At 32.7% G+C, this 27,165-nt stretch overlaps 3 protein-coding genes across 5 annotated transcripts; 1 reads left to right on the plus strand and 2 right to left on the minus strand.

Moving 5' to 3' along the window:
• Window positions 1-101: 101 nt before the first annotated feature.
• On the minus strand, window positions 102-6,260 carry LOC129910346 (regulator of nonsense transcripts 2). Its single transcript, XM_055987689.1, has 5 exons — window positions 4,554-6,260; window positions 1,711-2,697; window positions 1,495-1,645; window positions 1,261-1,434; window positions 102-1,198 (listed from the first exon to the last, which is right to left on the minus strand). The coding sequence occupies exons 1-5, from the start codon at window positions 6,098-6,100 to the stop codon at window positions 539-541; spliced, it is 3,519 nt and encodes a 1,172-aa protein (XP_055843664.1). The 5' UTR covers window positions 6,101-6,260; the 3' UTR covers window positions 102-538.
• A 5,367-nt stretch (window positions 6,261-11,627) lies between these two features.
• LOC129910685 (tektin-3-like) lies at window positions 11,628-14,274 on the minus strand. Its single transcript, XM_055988155.1, is given in 6 exon segments — window positions 11,628-11,925; window positions 11,989-12,885; window positions 12,955-13,223; window positions 13,286-13,366; window positions 13,997-14,163; window positions 14,166-14,274. Coding segments are annotated over 6 exon segments (1,752 nt in total). The 3' UTR covers window positions 11,628-11,696.
• Window positions 14,275-17,756: 3,482 nt separating this feature from the next.
• LOC129910532 (neutral alpha-glucosidase AB-like) lies at window positions 17,757-25,757 on the plus strand. Of its 3 annotated transcripts, none has more exons than XM_055987953.1 (8): window positions 17,757-17,790; window positions 18,451-18,559; window positions 18,637-18,778; window positions 18,848-18,942; window positions 22,953-23,447; window positions 23,509-23,615; window positions 23,672-25,050; window positions 25,108-25,757. In XM_055987953.1, exons 1-8 carry the CDS (start codon window positions 17,787-17,789, stop codon window positions 25,534-25,536), a joined length of 2,760 nt encoding a protein of 919 aa, XP_055843928.1. In that variant the 5' UTR covers window positions 17,757-17,786; the 3' UTR covers window positions 25,537-25,757. The 3 variants fall into 3 exon arrangements, with proteins under 3 accessions (XP_055843928.1, XP_055843926.1, XP_055843927.1); XM_055987951.1 differs by lacking the exon at window positions 17,757-17,790 and adding an exon at window positions 17,935-18,049; XM_055987952.1 differs by lacking the exon at window positions 17,757-17,790 and adding an exon at window positions 18,127-18,220.
• The last annotated feature ends 1,408 nt before the right edge of the window (window positions 25,758-27,165 follow it).

Genomic DNA, 27,165 nt, shown 5'->3' on the forward strand with positions numbered 1-27,165 from the left:
ACTATGATTTATTTTGGTTTCAAAAATTATCGACCCTGGGCTATACAGCAAACGATAAAAAAAAAACAAAAAAAAAGGAAAAAAACAACAAATTTTTCAAATATCTATCTTTGCCAATAATAAAATCTTTATTTCTTCTTTTTTTTAACGAAAATTATTCTTTTTCCATGAAATGAGTAAATTTCCTTCTTTTTATTTAATTTTATTTTTTTGCACATTTTTAGTGTGTATATTTTGTAAATTAACAAAAAAAAAAAATCGTAAACATTTTCCTCAAGACCATCAAGGGCAACCCGGGTTGCTTTAAGAACGTTTTATGTTTATAACTTCATCAATCGAAGAATATTTACTAGAGACCTGCTGGATGTTTTTTATTTTTTTTTTTTTTTGGTTTTGGAGTTTGAGAGAGTGATTGTCGTCTCTCCTTCCTCATTTTATTTTCTTGTCCAAGAGAGATACATGACTTTTAATAATTGTGCTTCTATCTACACCAAGTAGTTGTATTCTCATGCTTATTACCATGCATCTTTATTTTAATTCAATTAAATATCAAATCCGCATCTGGAGCACCTTTCTGATGCTTAAATTTCGGACGATTTTGACGTTGGTAATAATTTTGAGATTGATTTTTTTGTGATTGCAACAGAGACTCTTGATAGTCTTCCTCTTCGATGCGTTCGGTGATGTTGAGTGTTAGTCGTTTGACTTTTTCATTCTCTTCACGGATTTTCTGTTCTTGAAGTTTCAAATTTATAGCCAAATGACTGTCAGAGGGAGCTACAAACGTTTTGAATTGTTGTTTGCCTTTTCCACCTCGAACCATTAACACAAATGGTACAGCACTATCTTTGGATTCATTGGGACTGGAACCACTACCACCACTTGTAGTGCCTTGTATTTGATCGTAGGATTTCTTACTATTCTTTGCCATCATTGGCACTGGTATATCCTTCGTATTGGGTTTAATAGTTTCTTTTAAACGTTCTTGATAGCTGTCAGCAGCCATTTTCTCAAACATCTGCTCAAATTCAAGATCCTCCTTGGATTTTTCAATAACTTCTTCGGGATTATCTTCGACTTGATCATCGTTCCAGTTTGGATTGTTGGCATTGTCTAAACCAGAAATATCATCTTCATCTTCGTCTCGTCGACGTTCCTTTTTTTCTTCTTCATCTGAATTTGATGAATCTTCACTTAGCTGAGAGAAATAAAAACAGAATTCTATAATTGATCTTTATTTGGAATTCCTAGTCTACTTACAACTTCATCAAATTCGCTATCTTCACGGATTGGATCTAATTCTGTTTCGACTGGGGGAGGAGGAGCACTGTCTCCTGCTCCATCTTGGCTAGTTGCTTGAGCTGCTAATTGAGGATAAAGCTCAGCTTTGAGATTCTCAATTGCTTCTTTTGCCTTTTCCAAATTTTTGTAGAGCTGAATAAAAGCCAAAGTTTGAATATTGTATTAAAGGAATTAATGTAAAACTTGTCTTACCTTCAACTTCGGTCTAACGTTTGCTAAACAATCTCGGTACATGTGATCCACCAAAATGGGGAACAAATCTGAAGTGTTTTCCTTGCTAAAGATTGGATTGCTCTTTTTGTACCAATAGTAATGTTGGAAGAAGACCAAAAAATAATCCAATCTAGAAACCAAACGAAAAAAAAAGTAGAGGAAACAGTTATGAAATACTCCCAACAAGATAGTTACTTTTTGCGACTCAAAGCACTGGTAAAGTATTGCCCGCAAGTATCCAAAAGTACACAAGCCAGCTTCAATCTGAAAAGACTATCAGGTGGATCCAATGGTGACACAACTCCCTCCTCTGTTGAAACACCCAGCGATATAATAGAATACAGTGTATTCAGCACATTTGCTGACTCAATCAATTTATAATTGTACAATTCTCCCAAGTACTTTGCCATTGCGATGCGTCTTTGTGCCAATTTTGGTGAATGTATCTCAAGACCAGCTCGAATATCTTCAAAGACATTATCAATTACCATAGTAACGGCTTTTTCTTGATAAGAACTCAGTCCCGATACCAAGTCAGCTAGGAATCTGATCAGTGGGAAACGCAATAGATAAGCCTTTGAAAGACACTTTATCGCATAATTGTTGACATCGGGATCATCCCATTTGATGCGACGCATCATTTTGATGCATTTGTCAACATTTTGTTTGCACAGTTCCTCAAAAATCAGATGACGAATGTATTCGTGAATTGGTGGACGAAGTTTCTTTTCCATTTTCACTGAGTCTGGTGGTTTGACCAAATAGTATACGCTCTCGACTTGCGCTGCGTGTCTAGAATCGAGTGCTGTATTGGTTTTCATTCGAATCATTTGATCCAAGAATACATTTGTTAGTAAACGTGATTCTTTGCAATTGTAAAGATAGACTCCGGCAACTTCAATAAAAGCACATGCCATTTCAATTTGATGATGATGGAAATCACGGAGTAACATTTTTAAACAAGCTAGAGCATCGAATTTCTTGCATAAACCGAATTTAACCATTTCACCGATGAAACGAACAATTTTAATTTTTGATTCAATGTTAAGTTGGTTCTTCTTGCGAATGTGCCATTTGAATTCTTTGCGAAGCATCTCGGATAGGTCTATGGCAATGTCGGTGTTCACCAGGTTGACAATGGCAACAAAACGGGATAAGAATGGCAAGAGATCTAAGCGAGTTCTGAAAAAAAAAAATATTTTTTTAATTTGTTGCAAGTCAAATTATTTTTTCTACAAAGTCAATGGAGTAAAGTTTAAGACGTAAAATGCGATATTGGAGGGTGGAACAACGATCGGGAGTGCCCTAGAGCTCATAACGAACAAACCTATTAACATCGATTTAGTGTGACCTGGAGTGGAATCGGCTAAGGACACTTGGATAGTTTAAAGTCACATTGCACCATTTTGTTGTTGCTTTGTGGGCTGTATAGCAAATCAAAAGTGCAATGTGACTGTAAACTATCACAAATCACACTTGTCTGCAACAAATTGAGTCAAGTGCGAAAACGGTTATTTTCTAGGATTTTGCCAACGGTAGATACTTTTAAGGATCTTGAAAAAAAATGCCTACATTTGTTTTTATGTTAAATTGACAGTATAGTCCAGTAAATTCAAGAAAAATTAGGGATTAGATTTTTAGTCACTAGATATTTCTGAATTTAATCCCTAACGTTTCTGAACCTACCCAATTTTTTCGATTCTGTAAAGGAAGACATTGCGTTAAATCTGGTCTGGTTGCCTCTATATAAATTTTAAAGAAATTTTGTTGATGTTGGAAAGAGCCGACATTAGGGCAAAATTTTGTTAAATGAAAAAATTTTGTTTTGTTATTTGACTTTAAATATTACGTCTGCAAAGTTTAATCAAAATCGTTTGAGCCGTTTTCGAGTTATTAACTTCAAAAAATTGTATGGGAGGTACACTTTCTAAGTGTACCAAATTTGAAGAAAATCCATCCACGCGTTTAGGCTATGGAAATGTGTACAGGTGGACGCACAGACGCACGAACGGAATTGCGAGACCCACTTTTTCCTCAACTTTTTTTTCGACACGAAACCAAAACATGCCCTATAGAGCAAGTAAAAAATTTAGCCTAAAACCGTTTCTGTAAGCAATGGTTTCCAAAATATTGCTTTTCGATTTTAATAAATTTGGTCATAGTTAGGTTCTATGTAGGATAAATTTAGGATTTGTAAAAAAAGCGAACTCGATATAAAAATCAGACATGATATCACGATGATAGAGAATGCGAAAAAAGTGGCTCCTGCAACTCTGTCTGTCTGTCTATCAGCCTGTATCTATTTTGAACTACAGCGTAAACTACTCAACTGATTTTCTTCAAACGATATTTCCTAGAGGCAAAATTGAAATTTTATTTTTAAGATCAAAATTAACGGTACTTGCCGCATAACCAAAATGTAAACACTTACTTATCTCAAAAACGGCTCTTACCTTATAATAATAAGCATGTAACAATTTGATATGAAATTCAGTTATATTAATGATCCACTGGAAAATAGCCATATACATAGTTGATCTTTTGTTTTACTTGCATTCTTTATTAAACCCTCGTATATATAAACAAGGATTATATATACAAGGATTAAACTAAAATTAATGAAATTAATAGAGAAACTAAGTAGATAAATAGTTGAAATATATCTTTACGTGGTACTCTTAGCTTGTAAGCTCTAATTCTAAAGCTAAAATTATATGGAATTTAATCTTTTTTATGGGAATCTAGATCCTGAGGGTCAACTGAACAAAAGCTTTGTGCTTCAGTATTGACTACTAAGTACTTTTGGGTGCATTCAACTCTGTTTCTTCTATAGAAAAAAAAATGTCTTTGAATGCATTCAGAAGTACTAAAAAATACTTTGCAGTAGATACTGCAGCCCTAAAGAACACAGCTATAATCATAAAAGAATATGCATTGACCAATGAAAAAAATATAGAATTTTGCTGAACATACGACAAACTGCTAACAACTGGAGAAGAACAAGGAAAAAATTTAAATTAATATGTATAATATCTTACCTTTGAACTCCAAAAATTGACTTGGTAAGTTTTTTCCTGTTATTCTTCGTGTTGTAATTCAAAAGAAATTCAATTGCCGCCGAGTCAATAAGCTCTTTATTGACACAATTATTTAAATTCGTCAGAAACTGCTCAAATTGTTGTTTAATATTCGTTCCAGCATTTGTAATTCTTCCCGCCTCCATTAGTGCCGAACCAATTTTATCTGGCAAAACTGATTCAGTAGCAGCAGTTGATGCTGCAGTCGCCACTTCCTCACCTTGAGTTTCAGTATCATTTGATGGATCCGAAGTTGATGATGGTGGATCATCACCATCAACATCTCCATCAATATCAACATCAAGTGATTCCTCTGTCATCTCAATAGCTTCTTCAACCGGTTCCAAATCTTGCTTAGGAGCAGAGAAATTAGGTAGGAACTGCCTCAAATCAGGAAGATCAGTATAAAAAGCCTTAGTCTCCTCATCACCCCATGGATCCAAATCACCCATCGTAGATTCTTCAAGCAGACTCTCAAGTACAGTCCCAGAATTCCCACTTTCCGTCTCTTTAGCAAGCTCTGGCAGTGGTTCATCCAAAAGATCCGATAAAGTCTGTGCGGAGGAAAGGAGTTTATCGAAATTCGCTTGCATTAGTTCGCATTTCTCTTTTTTATCATTCGAAATCTCTCCTTTCGATTCCATGATTCGACGAATGTTCTTTGTCATGGTCATTAGTTCAGCCTGCTCTGAGACCAAATGTTTGCATAGATTTTTAAAGTAATCTTTCAGCAGAGTTCGGAGGTTCTGCTGCTTATCGGCAGGTAGGAAATCTGACTTGGGAATCTCAATGTCATACTTTTGGGCTAAAGTGACGATCTTTTTCGGAACTAGTCCGGCGTATTCTTCGCCACAATGACGACAAAAAGAAAGTATAATAGAAAAGTTGCTATGATCCTCTTTGTCTTGGGAAATGATGTTCATAAGAACACTCCCGAGCAAAGACAATCCTTGCTTTCCCCCAATCACCCCTGAACTGACCAATTCAGCAAAAAGTCGCAAGTCGACACGCAACTTACTTGGATTGGAAATTCTCTCACCAGGCTTTACAGCCAGTGACTTTTGCCATGCCTCCAAAAACTGGGCATCAAAGTCAACATAAGTCTGATGCAATTGAGAGCATAGACAAACAACAGCCGGTACATCTGTCATTTTGATTTTGGCATCGGACAAAGCTGTGCAAATTTCCGAAATGTATTTGCTTAAATTGAGACCATTCATGTCCTTGGTTAAAGAATCTAATTGCGCAGCAGTGAATTGCTTTAGCTTCTTCACAAAAGCTGTATTTTTCTTTAAACTCGAATCAAGTCGAGCAAAGTGTTCTTCACCTGGAAGAACACGTTTTAAATTACCATTTCTTAGTTGGGATTTTGCTGATATCTTTGCTTTCAATTCAGTGATGAAATTCTCAACTTCTTGACGCTCATTTCGAGCGATTTCTTCGACATTTTCACTCGCTGGTGTAGTCGAGGGATCTGGAGTAGAATCGGGTGAATTGTTTTCAGTCATTTTTGGAGATCTTTTATCAAGTTTTTTACTGATAGGAATTTGTTTTTGATGGAATTAGTGATAACATTTCTGGAGAAGAAATAATTTGGTTAGTTTTTCCGTCTTTTTGATTTTTGTGATTTTCTTTATTGTGTGATGATGTGCTGTGGCGTTTTTTGACAGTTTTGTTTTGTTTTTGTTTTTTGGGAGTATTTTTCGGGATGTGTCGATATGGTAGTTATGGATTTTTCGTGCTCTGCGGGTAGTATAGTTTTTTACACACAGGGTGATATGGGAATAATTAATTTTTTTGTTATAACTTTTTAGGCTTACGAAAAAATTTGTTGTAATTTTGCTGGACTGCTACACTGAAAAAAACAAATTTTGATTTTTAAGAGGTTGGTAATTTGAAAAAAGTTTTTTTCGTGTACTGAAAAAGAAATCACTTTATACCATTTTATAATCATTTTTACTTTTGAAAAATGTTTGGATATATTGTACTAAGCATGTAGCTTTTGTAGGTGCTTAAGCCTAGTACGCAGCTGAAGCGAAACGAAATTTTCCATACAAAATTTCGTTAACGAAATTTCGTTTTTAAGTTCGCAGCTCTAGCGAAAAATTGGAGAGTTTTCACTCATTTGTCACTTACTTTTTACTGTCCTGGGCATTTTTCTTGACTCTAAGAGCAGTTTGACGGTTTTTTCATTTTTAATTCATTTATTTCTTGCTTTAAAAATTATTTTCTGTCAATTTTTCTTGATTTTAAATTAATTTGGAATTTTTTTTTTTGACTTTGACAGAATATTCGATGATATTTTTTGTTAGCATTTTCGTTGCGACTTTGGAGACTTGAACATTTTTCGTTTCGCATCAGCAGCGTACTAGGCTTTATGTGAAAATGTCAACTTAATTTCTTAACAGAAATGTTATATGGACTACATTCAATCAAGTAAAAATTGTATATCAAATAAATAACATCCACACCAGTGGATTTAACTGTTCTTAATTATGAATTTTAAAAATGTCACTGTGGTGAATAAAAACTAATTTTACTATAATTTTTAAACCAGGCGTAGGATATTGAAAATAAAAGTTGGGATATCCTGGGCTAATCTTGGGCAAACGAACCATGGTTTTAAGCTAAGGATTTTTACACAGGAAATAAAAATCACAATTTTTGGTTTTCTAAAATGAAAAAAAGGTTTTTTGTTGTATCTTTTGCATAAAGAAAAATAAACTTGGGCTATCCTGGGCTAATGTTGGGCAAACGAACCACAGTGCCAAACCAACAATTTTTACACTGAATAAAAAAAAAATATTTTTTGTGAAGAATGGACTAACGAAAAAAAATCTTGGGCTATCCTAGGCTAACCTTGGGTAATCAAACCAGGCAGGTTTGAAAAAAAAAATTGCCATTTAGGGGTGCCAACTTCACATAGCCCCAAAAAAGGGGATATTTCAATAAAATTGTTTATCTATATAGGTATTGCACGAAAAAATGACATCGGGATATTTGAAATCCATGCAAATATTTGTCACAACTGGCTGTCAAAAATATTGCTTTTTTTTTTAATTTTAACTCCGCAGTGGTTGGCCATTACATCCATGTTGGATTCAAAAAAATCATTTATATATTCTTAGCTACATTTTAAGACCATAACCATTAACATTAGTTGCGGCGTTCTTATGGTATAAGCGTTTGAAGGTTTTTTTTTAATTTTTTTATTTTTTCTGCATTAATTATCGATAACACAACAATTTAAGTACCTTGGCATTACACAAAATACATCATTTGCGCCTTTCCCAAACCGCAACCCAATTTGAAATTACAGGTCTAATAAGTATAACTGAAACCTTTCATATGATCTATAATACTTAATGATATTTGCACTACAAGCTGCACAAATTTAAAAAGACCTAGATTCTACAAAAAATTATATTTTTCTAAGGAATAAAACTATATTCAAGTCTGTAATCTTCTGCAAAAAGCATAATAAAGATATTTTTTATTTCATGAAAAAAGCAAACAAAAATTAATTATTTATCTTAGCACAACATTTTGTCAATATTTTCACCTGCCAACCTACTTCAAATTTTACTTTCTTTAAGATTATTCTTCTTTATTATTATTCAGCTAAAAATAAATACCACAACAACGTCGTTACGAAATCTACAAAAAGAGCTGGAATTTTTTGAATGCAATCAGTTTTCATAAAAAAAACGACATCAACCTTGTGTCCATTTTTGTAAATAACAACCTATGGTAAATTTTCAATAACCGGAAAGCTTATTAACCCTCTACTGCATGAATTATGAACGAAATGAAATACAAATTTTTTAACAACTTTTTAGGTTTATTAGGGGTTGAAAAAAGGTATTACATAAATTTTTTTATTTTTTTACATATATATAATTTTTTAGAAATATAAACCATATATGGGTTAGTATGCAGCAAGTCGATTTCCAGCAAACAATTAATAACCCATATATGGTTTAGTATGCATTCAAGGTATGTTTTGTAAAGTATGTTTTTATTACATTGGACTTTCCTTATTCATGGAATTTATTCAAACTCTTTCTTTTATCATTGTTGCAGAAGAACACCTTCCATTTTCTACACGCACACAAAACGTTTTCAGTCCGCAAATTTGACATATTGGTGTTTTTGTTTGCCATTCAGGGATATGGTCCATGTTTTCAGTTAGCATTGAATTCTACGGCTTTTGCCCTTGGTTGTTGTGAGTGAATTGAAATTTCGGGATTAGATGGGGCTGGACTTCCGTGACTTGTATATATCTCCCTCAGCTTTGTTTTGTTCCATCTCTGCTTTGATCACCTGCCAAAGCTGAAGGGCATCCCCTTTTTCGTGACATTGTAGGTGTTACAGATTAGCAAAAATGTTTGGAGATGGCTTGTTTGATGTTAAAAAGGGTCAGAATCTTAAGCTAGATCGTCATTACTTCGAAATCCATCACCAGTTTTAGCATTATCACACTTATTTTTTCCATAGAAAGTCTTCGAATTCATTTAAAAAAAAAAAAATAAAATTCCCACAAAAATCAGTAATGTAAGTCGCCAACGCATGATAACCCATATATGGTGTTTTGGAAAAAACGCAAAAAAAAGACAAAAATTATTAAAAAAATAAAAAACAAACTTCGTAAACATATATATAATAATAAATTCATACGAAACTTATTTTTAATTGGATGCAACTTACTTATTTATTATAAAAAAACACTTGAAAAGTTCACACTTTTATTCACTGATTTGCACCTTAGACATGCTCTTGAAACAATGAGTTTATTTCAGAATCACGACTCTCTTACTGATAATATAAACCGGTTATTTATAAAAAATAGACATAGTTTTATTAAAGTTTTTTCTTTTTGACATTTGGTGCAATATAACGGGAATAAATCGATATGAAGTCGATAAACCATATATGGGTTTGTATGCGGTAGAGGGTTAATTCAACTTAAATTATATGCCTCAATCATAAATGTACGACGCCTACAAAAAAAAAACTAAAATTTTAATATAAACCGGTTATTTATAAAAAATAGACATAGTTTTATTAAAGTTTTTTCTTTTTGACATTTGGTGCAATATAACGGGAATAAATCGATATGAAGTCGATAAACCATATATGGGTTTGTATGCGGTAGAGGGTTAATTCAACTTAACAACTTCACTGTCCAATGAATCATTTGTGATTCATGAATTGTATTTTTTCCCATTTTTCCTACGTTCATGAATCATATAAGATTCAACATTATTAATAAACGAATATTATTCTACGTCCCCATATAAACTTGTAGAAAAATATCTCTACGTTCTTGCTTGGAAAAAAAACATCAATATCACGTCCTATGAATCACATTTGAACATAAATTATTTTTTGTACCGCGTTTACAGCGTCCATGAAGCATATGTGATTCATGAACATGTATTTTTAATAACGGGTATATTTTATACAAAAAATCAGAAAAATAATTTGAATATCCTTTTGTAGGTTTATACAGCCCCTAAATATGACTGCAGTAAAAATTGAAATATATTTAAGAAAACGCATTTTTCCTAAATTAATTTAAAACAAGAAAATGTAAAAAAAATAAATAAGAATGAACAAGGATTAATAATAATAAAATAATGACCATAATAAATTCATAAAAATACCAAACAACTGAGGATATCTCGGGCAGTAAAAAGATATCGGAAAGATTTAAACAGATTTAAAAAGGTGGAAAATAGTTCTTATAAAAACCGTTACTAAATATGCTCAAACAATTTTCCTCATTTAAAAGAAAAAGGTCCGAAGTACTGCAATTTCTAACGGTAATATTTTAAAAAAAACGGGAGCTGATTAATTTTTTTTGCTTTCGGATTCGAGTTCAGCTCACCGAAGTCTTCAGAAAAGTATATTTTTGTTTCGGCAACAAAAAAAATTTTAATTTTGTTAACCAGTGTTATCATTAAAAATAAAAAAAAAAAAAAAAAAAAAAAAAAAAAATTTGGTTCCGCTAACTTTTAAGGGATTTTCGGTAGTAAGTTAGCAACTGTTATAATAATGAAACACAGGTGATGAAAAACAGGTATAACTTTTTTAAGAGACGTCAGATAGCCTTGATATTTTTTGGAATCAGCATTAAAAAATACCTTGATATCATGTATCATATGTGTATATAATACCATTCTCTCCATTTCGCGCTTTGACTATGAAAATCGAGAGCTGCGGACATTAGATTTTTCTAGACTTTTGAGGTATGTTATAAAATGCCAAAACGAAGGTATTGAGCAAAAAAAATTCTATTAGAATTCATTCCTAGGTTAAACCCTTATTTGACTGGATTAATAGACGACCTGATCATTTCAATCTAATCTAAATTCAGTATTTTTATTACATGTTCTTACAGTGTACAATCATTTTTAATGAGACCAACTATAACAATCATCTTATATCGTTTTTGGTCAATAATCATATTTGATTCATAGGACGTGTTCATATGATATCAACACTTACTACGTCCATGAATCATATGTAAACACAAAGTAAAACTTTTTTTTTAACAAAGCAACAAAATTATTAATGGTAAAAAAAGCATTTTGCCTCATATCTGAGTCAGTCGCAATACTTTCTACCACAAAAAAAGTTTGGACGTAGATAAGATTTTGAATCAATTTATGTAGGGACGTAGAATATTTTTCATATTTATGATCATATATGATTCATGGACGCTGGAAATACGGTGCAGAAAACTTCTATGTATCAAATGTTATTCATGGGACGTAAAGAAAATGCCTGTTTTCCTGATACAAAATTATGAACGTAGCTACTTTATTTTACCAGTTTGTATAGGGACAGTGAAGTTGTTAAATTATATGCCTCAATCATAAATGTACGACGCCTACAAAAAAAAACTAAAATTTTTAAAAGCAACTTTTATCTTCTAAAATCGGTGGTAAAACTGCGGTATAGCAAAATATATAAATACATGCTTGAACCAAAGTTGATCCATCGAAATCGACGAAATAAAGGTCGCTCAGCTTCGAATTATATTTTTTAATTTTATTTATTCAAGATACACATACATTTAAAGATAAAACATTTCTGATTCTAATACTTTATGAGGTTATCCACCGGAAACGAGCGCCTCATGCCCATACACTTCTCTCGATCAATAAAAAGCGCATTGACCTTTCTTCTCAGATCAGCTTCTAAACTAGCTCGAGTTTTCAGCAACTGCTGATGCTGAGATTCAGCTTCTTGAAGTTTTCTATGTAAATTTGAAACAATATCTTGTAAATCATGAACCTCTTGTACTAAGCGCATTTGAGCAAAATCTCTGAAAATATATAAATTTTGTTTATATTAATATTTTGATATTTTTTCGTTTAAAGTTATGTACTTGCAAAGCTCAACACCTTCACGATGTGTTCGAGCTTCTAAACGTGTCTGAGCCACTTTCAATGGATTAGACTTATCTTGAATAGCTTTTTGTAAAAGTGCAATATGCTTCTCTAAATCAAACAATTCCTGTTGAACTTTAAACAAATGCAATTGAACTTTACTCTTTGCTTCGGACATCTCTTGTGATCTCCTGTCCAGTGCATTGTTTGAATTACTCCAGCAATCCCAAACATTAGTAGCAGTTTGATTGATGATGGTTTCTATGTCACTACGAAGTTGAGTTGATTTTGCACGTTCTGTATGAGACTTATTGACTCTCTGACTGCTAGATTGTGACCAAGATTCTTGAGTACTAATGGTGGGATCATACTTTTCTACACCTCCATAATAACTAATTCCCCGACTGTAGTTGTTTAATTGATGGCATACCGAATCGATTCCCAAAGTTGATTCTTTATGAACGACATCGTCTTCAAGTAAATATTGAGCTCCTCGCAATTCTTGAAGTTGCTTCATGACTCTGTCATATAAGTTTCTTAGATTTTCCTGGCTAGCACGTAAGTTAGAGACTTCCATTAAAAGGCTCTTTTCAACATGGTCATGAACTTTTTCAACTTCCTGACGACCTTCTCGATGATACAAGCACTCTTGAGCAATGTGCAGGGGAGACTCGAGGTCTTGAATAGCTTTTGTCAATGTGCCTTTATAACTTGCCAAGGAGTTAGTTTCAAAAATGAGCTTTTCAAGTTCAGTGCTAAGTTCATTTCTCCAGAAGGTGACATCGGTTAAACGCTCACCCAAACGTCTGCCAGCATCTCGTTGGCCTTGAGCCGTTCTTTCATCGGTCTCACGCATAATTCGTATTGCTTCGTTCCGCAATCTCTCAGATTGATTTCTTTATGCAGGAAATAAAGATAAAAATCGATAAATAGAACAGTACCTTTTGGTGGCATGAAACAATCACCTGTTTGTATTAGATTCCGCATATTTAGCCAAACAATTATTGGTCCACTCTCCAGGAGTGTAACGAGTATAGAGAGCTGTCCTTGCAGCATGTTGTGGGTTTCTCTCAAAGCCTGTTACTAAGTTCGGGAATGTCAAGGGTTCTGTTGACATTCCAGCTGGTGTAAAACATGGTTTAACCAGTTGATTTGTTATTGGTTGCTCAGCTACTGGATTGACCTCAATCATATCATAAGCAAGAGTCGGTCGCCATGGATGCGGTCGAGTTGTCTGGAAAAATCACACCTGCTATTTTCACAAGAAAATTATTTAAAAAGTCTTCATTTATGTACTTGAAATGATGAAGCTCTTTGAGAAATCGCTGAATTTGAAACAGGTTCCATACATGGTGGACCACCAGCAGTGCTCCATGGCTGCAATTTTGAATTTGAATGATTTTTATCAAATTTTAAAGACATTTTTTTTGATAATATTAAAGACACAAACAATTTAAAACTTTTAAGAAATGACAAACTTATTTTGAGTATTAAATAGAAGAAAATTTATATTTGTGCTTAGCTGAAAACTTGCGTCAGTGCTAGAAATCTTGAGGCACAGTACACATAATAAGGTAATATATTCCGAACGTTGTCAAAATTTGTTTGTCAAAAATGGGCACCAATCTGTCAGGTCGGCCTTTAATTTTTATATTTCAATCGCAGTAAACATTAAATTTGTATTTTGTTTTAATTTATAAAATGTCATTTAAAAATATTATAAATTGAAAAATAACAAATTTTCTTCGTGTTTTATCGCGGAAAATGGTAAATAATTGTTTAAAAATTAGTGGTGTGCGTGGTTTATCGGTTTTTGTGCGTTTTTTGTCGGTATTTTAAACAATTAAGAATTCGGTAGCTGACATTGGTCGCCAAAGTGTCATGTTTTGACAATCTGGCGACCAATGTCAGTTCGGAATATATTACCTTTTTATGTGTACTGTGATCTTGAGGTGCTCTGTGCTTAGAAAAATAGAAAAAAATTAAAAAAATTGATCCATCTCTAACGTATGATTCCACAAGATTACGATAGTCCTTTCTCTCAACATATTGCCCTCCTTCGCAGGACCACTTATCAAGTAGATTATCCTTAACCAGACGTGAATCGAAGACTCTGTTCTCGAGATATGAATTTGCGTGCCATTTCATTTTTAGTGTAACACCCGTTAAACTCTTTCACTCACAATTGGTATACTAGATTTTAGAAGGATTTGTTTTAAGCTTCTTGGACTTTCGATTGGATATCGTTTTTGAAGGTATATATCTTCGTTTCTCCAGCAAAGCATTTATAATTTTATTAAATTTTTGTTACTTTTTTAATAAAGCAAAATACTTTAAGATGCGTATCGTTCAAGAAAATGTTCTCAACTGTAATGGAATTCGGGACAGGAAATTCCTTTAGTTAAAATTGAATATCGATCAAACTGTTTGGTGTTGTGATGGTTAAGAATATTGATTTAGTTCAATAGAAATATCGTGTTACATGCCACACACAATTTAGGAAATTGTTCTAGATAACACGTTAATTTTTATATAAAGTTGAGCCTTTGGTAAATACTGAATTGTAAGACATGTGCATTTATTCAACTTCTTATTTATTGTGAAACATTCAACCTAATTTTGTTCAACTTTTACTTATGGGCATATAGGAAAATATATTTACTTGATACTAGGTCATGTGTTTGAATGGTAGTGTTAGGGATGTATGTGGATATTCTCTGAAAGAAGAATTTAAGGTCTTTTTTGGCTCCGCATGCAGGCTCAATAGGTGTTTTTTTTTTTTTACAACCGGTCTTAACTAAAAAAAAAAATGCAGTCGGGGGTAAGCAATTTCCATGCAACAACACTTAAGCCCCTTGGACTAAGTAGTTTAACCCGGAGATTTTTCTGGGCTTAACTTTTTGAAAAATTTAAAATTTTAAAAACTATAAGAAATAAATTTCGAATATTTAAATTTAAAAATATATCAACTTTCGCAAATCACTTCAACGCCATATTTCCCTTATCCGATTTTTTTTTTGTGATAAAACTAAAAAACATAGTTTTGTTAGAACAAGAACACCATAACGTAGGTATACTAAATTAAGTCAATATCATAAAGATACACTTTTGAGAAAATTGCAATACCTCAAAAACGTTGTTTGAAATATACCCGTTAAAAAGGAGATAATAAAAAATTTAAAAAACCGGGTCTTGGAAATCACGCAAAAATTATCTGTACCAAGTTTATAGGTTATACATATGGGTGCCTAATATTGTGTGTCCAAAATCTGTTGTGAGGAATAACACAACGTATTCTACGCTAATTTTTACTCTGTTCAAACGCACCATCAATAGAGCCTCGCCCGACAATAAATTTTGGTTCTATAAAGCTTTACAGATGCAATTGTTGCTTCTGTAAAGCATTATAGAAGCAAAATTGTTAGTAGGGCGTATAAGCCGTGTTTATGAGAAGTATGTAGCGATTCATGTGGTATCACAATAGGCCATTGTCACCAGCCTCTTGTATACCTTTTTCGTCGAAATTGAAATGAGAAATTTTAAATACGATGTGAATTATAAGAGTTCTTTATCAAAAAAAAAGCGAAATTCCTTGTGTTTGGAATTGAACAAGACTATCGGTTACGGAGACCTTCCTACAACAAAAAGAGGCTTTATTTTGGTTCTATAAAGCTTTACAGATGCAATTAATGCTTCTGTAAAGCATTATAGAAGCAAAATTGTTAGTAGGGAAGGCCATACCCAAATTTTATGGAGTTAAGGCTTAACTACATACACCACTTTTTGAAAAAGTACAAAAAAAAAAAATGAAAATATTTTTTTTCTGGCTAGCGCAATTTTTTTGTAAAAAAGAGTGTACAAATTGTTTTTTAAACCAAAAAATAAGCTTTCTGCATCATTTGTTTTAATTTTCCAGCCTGAAAAACTATACAAAAATAAGTTTGAAAATGTTCACTTTTGTACTTTTTCACTTTTTGAGCCAATGTAGTTAAGCCTTTATTCCCCACCTAACATTTTGGTTTCAAAAGGTATCCAACCAAAGAAACCTCTTTTTTAAATTCTGATTGGTCAAATGCAAAGGAAATTGCATACAACCAACCTCACACCTCCCCCAAATCCTATAGTGTGTTTAAGCGGGGAAGTTTCAGGGAGCATTTTATATTTTACATAAATAATTTTATTTTGTTTATCTTATTTTTTCTTATTTTCTGGGACTTCAATTGCTTTTTCTGTTGTTCTGAAATGATGAGAATTTTAATTCAATTGAAAGAAAGACATTTTTTTGTTTTAACATCCCTGCAAACCAAACCTCAGTAGTTTAGGGGAAATTACAACCACCAACAAAGTCTATACTTTGTAGGTGTATGTGTTTCCTTATTTACCAAAATCTCTCCCCTCAAAATATTGTAGTTTTGTTTCTCCTGAAAAAAATAAACTCTTTGGTAAATGGGAGGAAAAGTGAGCGATGTATGCAATGCACAAAGTTTTGTCTCTTTTGTAATGGCGGCGCGCCATTGATTTGACTTTTCCTGCATTTTATATTTTCTAGTGAAACCTTGATAGCCGCAGCAACATATTCGTTAAGAAAAAAAACATTTCTGTGCTCCATTTGATAGATAAATAGAACAATTTAACTTAAAAAATAAATAAAATCTTCTCAGTGTTATTTGTGAAAACTATTTTAAAAAAAAAACAATCTACCGCACAAATTCTTCGGCACGCCACATAAATTCCACCACCATTTCCACCATCAAAATGCACAGCCTCAGCCTTGTGCATTTAGAAAAAAAATGACACAAAAACAACCACCAATTGATTTGGAAAATAAAGGTATGCTGATTATAAAATTGATAAATTATAAAGTTGTTGATTTTTCTGTCTTTTAGTGGCGATCAATTCCAGACATCATTGACTGAGTTTACAGCAGCTTCAGCCTTGAGCATTTAGAAAAAAAAGTCAAAACAAGATACAAAAACTACCACCAAAGTGCAGACTGCAGAGTATTTTTTTTTTTCATTTTTCTCAACTGGCCAGGCCACAGTGGCGTGCCCAAGGATCTTTTTTTTATGTATTTTGTTTAAAAAAAAAAACTATTTTGTGTTTTTCCAATAAAATATTAAATAATAGTTGTTTAAAAGAATTGTTTGTTTGTTTTGAAGATTTTTTTATTTTCAGATGAAATTAAAATATGGATTTTAGCAGTACGGATATAAACCCATGAAAGTGCTCCAAATAAGTACTTTAAAAGTACAAGTTTCAGTGCTTTTTCTGTAGGTAAAAAAGTACTGCAAAATGTACATCAGAACCACTTCCAGAAGTGCTTCGCTGATGCACTTTTGAAGTACATTTGTCTGTACTATTAATGAAGGGGAAATTTATTTCATCTTGCATGCAAGAAAGAGATAGCTGCTTCACGTATTCTTATATACAGAAAGTATATAACTGAGTTTTTTCCCGGGCTCCTATCTTTTTTCAGTGGAAAAGAAGTACTTCTTTTACGTACATATTTCACCGGTTTTTTCTGTAGTTCTGCGTTTGCTGGGATGGTCCGGACAGTGAAAAAAAAATATATTTTACTTTTTTTTGTTTGTGTATAATTTCACAAACTTTTAAATGTTACCCTAGCAACTGCTCGAAAACTACTCTACCGACTTAAATGGCATTTTTGACATTTCTCTTTGTGTTTGTTCTGCCATCATTTCGCGGGTGACGTTGTGTCTTTGACTTTTCGCTTTTGTTCTCTGTTCTCCATTCATTTATCATTGCATTGGGAAAATTTCAACCTTTTGCCTTTTGGATGGGTAAGTTGCGACCGGCTAAATAAATTATAAAATTACTGTAAATCTTTTTAAAATATTACAAATTTTCAAACAAAAATTAAATATTTAGTAAAAATACTTTCAAATAGTGTTAAAATTTTTTACCTAAATGGGGTTTTATTAACCAAAAACTTCAATAACATGATGAAGTCTCCAAAAAGAAAAAAAACCCTTCTCTCATTCTCAGCAAATAAAGAACAAAATCAAACTGTTTCTATTTTTATTAATTTGCTTTTGAAAGGTGTTTCAATTTAATTAAAAAAAAAAACAATAATCTAATTTGTTTGTTAAATAAACAAAAAAGTTCAAACACTCGAGGAAAACTCTATTGACATGACGTGGGTTTTGGATAAATTGAAATTACATAAAAAAAAACTACAAGACTCAGACGACAAGTCTTATCAACTCTTCAGTTGAGTTGTATACTCATCTTTCCAAATTCTCTTATAAAAATGAAATGCCTTTGTTCAGTTGCTATACCGCTAGTTTGTAGCTTATTTTGTTTATTACGTATTCCATGTCACATAGAAATAATAAATTCTCTTTTTGTTGCTGCCAAAAATGTATTTTTAAATTTCTTTTTATAAGTTTTTATAAATTTTCAAAAACTTAATTGCATTTTCTTCCTTTTCTTTTTTGCAGAATCAAAAATGCGTTTAGCAATATTTGTTTTAATATTCTGCACGTTCCACTATGGTTCGGGTGTAGATCCAAAAAATTTCAAAACATGCGACGAAAGCAGTTTTTGTAGGTAAGTTTTCTTTTGCCAATATTTTTCAACTTGTTGGGTTTTTATTTTTACTAATTTTTTGATGATTTTTATTCAAGACGTTGCCGTAAAGTTCAACCTGGTAACTCGAAATTTGTCTTACTTCCTGGAACTCTGAATACATACTCTGACTCGATAACAATCGATCTTATTAACAAAGATACTAATCATCTTTTTATACTTAAAGTTGAAGCTCTAGAAGTATGAAAGGATAGTAGTTGATGACATGGGAATTATATTAATGTGTTATTTTTTAAAAATTTATTTCAGGGTGATATTTTCCATGTACTCATTGATGAGAAGACTCCATTGCAACCACGTTATAGAGTTACCGACGCTCTTAAAGGAACTCCTAAAAGTGGAACGTAAGTTTAATGTTTTTATTTTATAGTTTTTTCCAATTGGATACACGAAATATAACTATTTAATCAGTTATGCTTAGGTATTGCCTCTCATATATAAGCCAACTTTTTACTATTTTTGATGAATATTTGGGTTATTGTCGTTCGTGAATATCTGTCGAGATATAGGTTCCATGGTATTCTGCAGTATAATAAGATAGGTGAAATTGTCCATTCTGCAATCTATCCTAACCAAGGAGTCCATTGCCTATACGCCCCAACCATCAAGTTCTTACCTCCTTGTTTCATCCTTTTTAGAGTATACTTTGGGTTATTATAAAGTTTACATTCGGGGACAGTGGCAAATGTTTTGCGATCGAGCTCAATGCAGTTTACCTTTGTTTCATCATTTCAAAAGACTCATCCAAAACTGCATGTTTTTATTCAGATATGTATTTTAAGTAGGTATCCTCCTTATAAGTGTGTTTGACATATTAAAAACGAATTCTTCGTTTACATCATCAATAATAGTGAAATGACTTAAAAGGCCCACATTTGAAAGAAGTGGCCTGTCCAATTTATTTTAAAAGTTAAAAGTTCTTACGCAAACAATTCAGTGTTTAAGCTATTTTAGAAAGAATTTATGAAGAACATGTATAAAACCAGAATAAGAAAAAAAAAATATTTTCATTTTCATCGAGTTCCAATAACTCAAGTCAAATTTCGGACAACGGTCCAGCATCTTTTGGGCAATTCCATGACAACTCGCGTTACATTCAGACAAATTCTCCAATACATACATACATACAGTGGTGCTAAAAACATTCCGGATTTTTTTGTCATTTTCATCAAATAAAATTTTATAACACAAAACTGAAACAAAATATTGCTTTAGTATTTTTTCTAGGTCGTTTATATATCAGTTAAGCAATTTCAACAGAAAATAAAGGCCTTTAACACATACAAAAAAATTTAAAATTGAAAAATGAAGTAAAGCCAGAATTTCGGCTGTGAAAAACTAACCGGATTTTTTAATGTTTATGCTTAAAGTTAATATTTTGTTCAGAAACCTTTGTTTTCTAAAACTGTTTGGCACCAACGAGGCTTGGACTCGGACAAATTAAATAAAATAGAACTAGGAATATATGCTCCTAGTCATTTTTAAAAGCTACAAGAACGTTAGTTGCTGAGGTGTGCTTTTCCTTCTCTACCTGTCACTTAAAGATGGCCCACAAATTTCCAATCGGGTTCAAGTCGGATAATTATTCCGGCTATTCCAAGCCAGGAGTATTGTCTACCCCGAACTATTGTTTTTACGAGCTTTTAAGAATTTTTGGCATCATAACTTGCAGGAAGAGCCAATGTAAAGGCATTTCTTTCTCCTTTTATGGAGCCATTATCTATTTCAACATCTCTCCATTGTGGAAATGATCCATAATTCCGTTGATTTTGTGTAACGGGGTAGAGCCTGCAGCTAGAAAAACCCCAAACTGTCAATGATCCTCTGCTGTGCTTCACGGTAGGGAGAATATTGTTTTGGTTTCAAACATGTCCATGCTTGAGCGCCTGGCTGCCATTTTACAATCGGAATAGAACAAGTTTAAATTGCTTTTATCATTGAAAAACATATTTTTCCGTTTTGTTATCGTGCAATACAGATGATTTTCAGTAAATACAACCATGATGAAGTATTTTTATTTAAAAATTTAAAGTGTTTCTTAAAATCCTTTAATTGCCTACCTTTTTAGACAATGTTTAGTATTAAGGAATGACTTTTTTCCGAGCGGAAAGAGATTAAGACCAAATCTCTCAAAGCCTTCCTAACTGTACTTTATGTTGAAGGCAGATTAAGCTCCTCATAAATCGTTTAAGAAGTCGCAAACGGATCTTTTATCAAAGAACTCTTTATTCGCCTATCAGTTTTTAGAGATATTTTGTTATGGCATCCACCCAACTGATCTGCTTCAACTGATTTTTCTCTTTTCTACTTTTTGACGATATCATACTCACTTGACGTTGCAATTTACAACATCCCAATGGGATAACATTTTGTTTTATTTCGGTTTGAATGTGTTTTACGACTATGTAACGAATTTTATGACTACAATCCGTTATTCCATTAAATTATTTATACATTTCATAAAGCTAACAACTTTGTTTGTCACCACAAACAAAAATTTTACAGAAATGGCGCTTAAAACCGTAACCTCAACACCGAGAATCGAAATCCTTGAAAAATCCGGTTAGTTTTGCACAGACGAAATTCTGACTTTCCTTCATTTTTCAATTTTTAAAATTTTTGAATGTATTAAAGAACATTTTTTTGTGTTCAAATTCCTTAACTGATATATTAACGATCTAGAAAAAATATTAAAACAATATTTTGATCCAGTTTTGTGTTATAAAATTTAATTTGATGAAAATGACAAAAAAATCCGGAATGTTTTTCACAGCACTGTACATAATATAAAGTGATACAAAAATACTGTCCATAAATGAAGAATTCCTATTACTTTTATAATAAAGTAAATCTTTTTTATTTTAACCATTTACTTAGAAAAAAATAAAAGTCTGTTGGTAACTCAAGTTACATAAATCGGGCACGAGTTTTAAGAGTCCGACGGTATGAAGTTTTTCTGTAAAATTTAGAATGTTAAATTATTTTTAATGAAAAAAATTACAAGCTTTTAAAATTAGTGACAAATCCAAAAATTGCATCAATATTGCGAGGAAAAATTTTAAAATATTTAGGTAACTCACGTTACATTAATTTAGTAACTCATGTTACCAGCGATTTGTGGTTGCAAAAGTAAAGAATAGATGCATATTCACTAATGTTATTTTAAAATCGAATATAGTGTAACGAAGCTTGCTTAAATGTTAATTTGTTTTAGCAATCACGATTAAATATTGTGTTTGTAGCATTAAATAATCATTTTTATGAAAAAAACAAAGCCGACTTCCACGATTCAAAACGGGGTTTTATGGTTTTTCTAATAGTTGCTAAGGCTTAAACTGAACGAAATTCAATTGGGACTACATTGCAGCCACTAGCTTTCCAATACAAAAAGAATTATCAAAATTGATTCACTCTGTCCAAAGTTATGCGGTAACAAACATATATATAAAAAAAAAAAAAAATACAGACGAATTGGAAGTCGGTAAAAAATTGGCGCTCAACAATCACATTTCATTACATAACGCTTTGCTTTATTTTATAGATTCTGCAATCTCCTTATGTCCTCAATGGAACATTGTAAAAGAATGTAAGACCAATATTCAATTTGAGGTTTTATTGAAAAAACCGATTTTTGTTTGAAACTTTTTTACATATTTATTCTATATATCCTTTGAACCACAAAAACCCCAAAATATTTCATTTCGGGAAGTTTTTTAGCACCATACTTCTTGTTCTTTTTTTGTATTTAATTTAAGTTTGTTTGCTTTAATCAAATTATTAAGTATTTAAAAATTTTAATATAAATAATAAACAGTGAGTTCCCAAAAGAAAACCTTGCGTTACGGCTTTTTCAACTTCCATGTCCTCGGATGTCATAACACTTCCAAGGCACAGATGTCATAACACTGCTTAACACTGCGGTCTATTAGATAAATACGAGTTGACCCATTTCCAGTCATTGCCTCTGATTCCGCAATCACAGTTTCAAAATATTGCATAAACCTCCAGAATCTTGTTCCGTTCGTCGAAAAAAAACCTCCAGTCATTTAATACAAAATTAAAAGCAGTTTCGCATGAATGTTTGTGGTGTTGTTGAGCTTAAAAAACAGATTTAAATACTGATAGCTTTTAAGTCTTGTTATTTTTAATATTTCCTTGTCTTTAGATAACTATCAAGCTTTATCTGAGACAAAGCAATTATGTGCATATTGGTAATGAAAATTGTGTTGCTTCTATTACCGCGTTCCATCCCTAATTGCAAATTTGCTATTTACTAGGACTGGTTTTGTCACCATAATAGAATTATATGATTACAATCTTCACCGATTAACTTAAACTTTAAACTTATTTTTAGGATTAAAGTTGAAGAAGTAAATGATAACCAATTATCAATTACAACTGGCATCAATAAAGCCATCATCCATGCAAATCCATTCAAAATTGATTTCTATCAAAACGATGTACTGTCGGTGTCTGTGAATGCCAAGGGCTTAATGAACTTTGAACATTTGAGACATAAAACTCAACCTGCAATTGCCGGTGAGAATGAAGTCGATGGTGAAGTTCCAGAAGTACCAAAAACAATTGAAGACGAAGATCCCGGAGCATGGGAGGAAAATTTCAAATCTCATCATGATTCAAAACCACGTGGTCCCGAAGCTATTGCATTGGATTTCTCATTCCCTGAAGCAGATGTTCTCTTTGGAATTCCCGAACATGCTGATTCGTTTATATTGAAATCAACACAAGGTACAGATCCTTATAGGTTGTATAATTTAGATGTATTCGAATATGTGTTGGATAGTAAAATGGCATTGTATGGGTCGGTTCCAGTTATTTATGGTCATGGGTAAGATTTTATAATTTAAATTGAATGAATACAAAGATAATAATAAGAATTTGTTGTGTAGACCTCAAAGAACTGCTGGAGTTTACTGGCAAAATGCTGCTGAAACATGGGTCGATGTCTTGACCACCGAAAAGAATGTTGTATCTTCTATTGTCAACTTTGTTTCAGGTCAGTTTGATTGAATAAATTGTAGTTTACAAGTCTATAATATCTTCTCCCTCTAGGATCTCGCAAATCCGATCCACCCACTGCCCATTTCATGTCCGAGAGTGGCATCGTTGATGCATTCATCTTACTCGGACCAACTCCTCTGGATGCCTTTAAACAATACACCGACCTTACCGGTACTGCTAATCTACCTCAACTCTTCACATTGGCTTACCACCAATGTCGATGGAACTACAATGATGACAAGGACGTCGAAACTGTTTCGGCCAAATTCGATGAATATGATATTCCCATGGATACCATGTGGCTTGACATTGAATACACTGATGGCAAAAAGTACTTCACATGGGACGCCTTCAAATTCCCCAACCCCTTAGCCATGATTAAGAATCTTACAGACCTTGGTCGTCATTTGACTATCATCATTGATCCTCATATGAAGCGAGACAGTGGATATTTCTTCCACAATTACTGCACTGACAATGGTTTGTACACCAAGACATCTGATGGCAAAGATTACGAGGGTTGGTGTTGGCCAGGATCTGTAAGTTATCCAGATTTCTTCAATCCAGTCGCCAGAGAATACTACTCTGATCAGTATTTGTTGAGCAACTTCAAAACAACTACCGCAGATGTTATGTTCTGGAATGACATGAATGAACCTTCAGTGTTTAATGGACCTGAAGTGACAATGGTGAAAGATACAATTCATCATGGTAACTGGGAACATCGAAACGTTCACAATTTGTACGGGCACATGCAACTTATGGCCACATTCGATGGAATGATTAAGAGAGATCCAAATCAGAGACCATTTATTCTAACTCGAGCACATTTTGCCGGCTCCCAAAGGTATGCAATCATTTGGACTGGTGATAATTTAGCCGATTGGGGTCATTTGCAACATTCAATCAAAATGTGTTTGAGTGAAGCTGTTGCTGGTTTTTCGTTCTGTGGAGCTGATGTTGGTGGGTTCTTTGGAAATCCAGAAATTGATTTGCTAGAACGTTGGTATCAAACTGGAGCATTCTTGCCATTCTTCAGAGCTCATGCTCATATTGATACAAAGCGCAGAGAACCATGGTTATTCTCAGAGAAGACACGTTTGATTATTCGAGATGCTCTTCGCAAGCGTTATAGTTATCTTCCATTTTGGTATACAATGTTTTATGAACATGAAAAGTATGGTTTCCCTGTGATGAGGCCACTTTTGGCTCATTATCCTGCTGATAAGGATGCTTATGCAATTGATTCGGAGTTCTTGTTGCATGATAGTCTTTTGGTGCGTCCAGTGATGGAGAAGGGTGTGAGCAAGGTTGATGTGTATTTCCCTGCTAAGGATGAGCATAAGAATGGTGATGTTTGGTTTGATATTGATAATTTCCAAAAGCACGAAAAGGTTGGTTATGAGACAATCGCAGTCGATGAAAGAAAGGTAAGTTGGAAAAGGTTTTCAAAATGATTGATTAACCATGAATCTGTTTATTTTTAGACCCCAGTATTCCAAAGAGGTGGATCAATTATTCCCAAAAAGGAACGTATTCGTCGTGCGGCCACTTTAATGAAGGATGATCCATACACTTTGGTAGTTTGTTTGGACAAAGATGGTACAGCTAAGGGAAGCTTATACATTGATGATGAGAAATCCTACGATTATCGTGCTGGAAAATTCATCTATACTAAATTTGAATTCAAGGATCAGACTCTTAAGAATTCTTTTGAAACAAAACCAAATTATGACACCAAGTCATGGTTGGAGCGTGTTGTTATTGCTGGCTTGGATAAAACTCCCAAATCAGCAACACTTTACATGGATGGTAAACCATTTGAATTGGATATTTTGCCACATGAGAAAGCAATTGCTATTCGAAAGCCAGGGGTTAATATGGCTAAGAAGTTTGTGATTAAGCTTAATTATTAAAAATAAACTGTGTGAGAGAGTCAGTTGGTTTATTTGTTTAGTATTAGCCATCAATTTCTTTTAAGCTTAGAAAGACACATTCTTTTTTTTTTATTAATTTCCGATTTGTAAGTGCACACCATGAAATAAAAACGTAGCTTAATGTCATCCATGAAAATTTGTAATTTTTTATTTGTTTAATGTAAAATTGAAAAATGCATGTGTGTAAATTAAAGAGAGAAAAAAAAACAAAAATTTTTGGTTGTAAAATTAATTTATATGTTATAAGCTTTAGGAACAATGAAGGCGAGGAAACCTTTCTGTAAAGGTGGACAGACAATAAGTGAAAAGCCATCTAAACCAACATAAATTGTATGCTAGAAATGTGTTTTCTGGTTCCGATTTTGGTCCTTGAAAAAGCAAAGTAACACCCTATTGTCGCGTTGTCGCGACAATATATCTCGAAAACGAAGCAATTTTATTTAATCTCTTTGTCAACAAGAATCTAAAAAGTCACTTTCAATTTGTAAATTAGTGATGAACGATTTTTCAAAACATCAAACAATTGGTTTTTGCCCTATGAAAAAAAAAAAGTATGGGGTTGCAAACCAGACGAAAGAAAATTTAACCAGTTCTAACACAGAATATACAAACGGAAATTTTAAGCCCAATAACACGATGGATACATGAGGATACATTTTTATAACGCTTCACAAAGTAAAAAAAAAATAACAATGGAATAATGGGCCTAAGGTCTTAAAACAAAACGAAGTTTTCTTCCATTTCATTAAGTACACAAAACATATTTTTTCTTATCATTGCACTTTGAGAAAATAGTTAACATTTTACTATATGAAGTTTTAGCTTTGATTCGACATCCCTAATGTTCGCACTCAAGCAATTTACCACCTGCAAAACTTTAAATCGGGTCAAAACTGAAGAAGATAGAATTTTTGCAAAGACTAAAAAAACCCGTTTTTGTCACTACCTTATGTCTTAACAGGATATCGCTAGACAACCCATATTTTAACTATTTCTTAAGACACTAATTTTAGGAAAATAAAACTGTCAACTGGTATAACGATAAGAATAGATCACCCTTTGGAGAAATTTCATACTACATATAGATGAAGTAAAATGTATGTAACAAAAAAGTACGTATACACCCGAGTGACCAGTATATTTATTTTAACGCAGCAGTTTCTGCTTTAAAGGTAACTCTTTGGCTTAATTTAAGACAAATTGTTTGGTTGTACATATATTTTGTATTCACAATTGTGAGATATTAGGTACATCAAAATTGATGGTAAGAAAGAAGAGAGAAATCATGTTACTATATATCTACAGTTGGTTCACAGCTAAAATATATTTGATGTAAAAGTTTTCTAAGAATTCGGACCAAAACTATAAACTTATAATTAAAATCCACTATCCTTTATGTACAATTATAGAAAAAAGTTTCGAAAAATGAGATTTGATGAATACAAAATTGACAACAACATGCATACAATGTGGTTGCACTTAAAATATCTGAAATTTATAAAAATTCATCAAACATTAATTGAAGTTTTTCTGTAATTACGTGTTTAAAATCACAATTAATTAAACAAATAATCAAACAATTTTGTAACCATTAATCAAATGACAATT

Source organism: Episyrphus balteatus, chromosome 2 (genome assembly GCF_945859705.1).
Source record: "Episyrphus balteatus chromosome 2, idEpiBalt1.1, whole genome shotgun sequence".
Lineage (NCBI taxonomy): Eukaryota > Metazoa > Arthropoda > Insecta > Diptera > Syrphidae > Episyrphus > Episyrphus balteatus.

Coding starts and splice junctions, on each gene's coding strand:
- LOC129910532 (XM_055987951.1), top strand. CDS start 17,950: ATGATGAAGTCTCCAAAAAGAAAAAAAACCCTTCTCTCATTCTCAGCA. Junction 18,050..18,450: donor TATTAATTTGCTTTTGAAAG/GTGTTTCAATTT, acceptor TCTTTTTTGCAG/AATCAAAAATGCGTTTAGCA. Junction 25,051..25,107: donor TCGCAGTCGATGAAAGAAAG/GTAAGTTGGAAA, acceptor GTTTATTTTTAG/ACCCCAGTATTCCAAAGAGG.
- LOC129910346 (XM_055987689.1), bottom strand. CDS start 6,100: ATGACTGAAAACAATTCACCCGATTCTACTCCAGATCCCTCGACTACA. Junction 2,698..4,553: donor TCAATTTTTGGAGTTCAAAG/GTAAGATATTAT, acceptor TTTTTTTTTCAG/AACTCGCTTAGATCTCTTGC. Junction 1,199..1,260: donor ATAGCGAATTTGATGAAGTT/GTAAGTAGACTA, acceptor TATTTCTCTCAG/CTAAGTGAAGATTCATCAAA.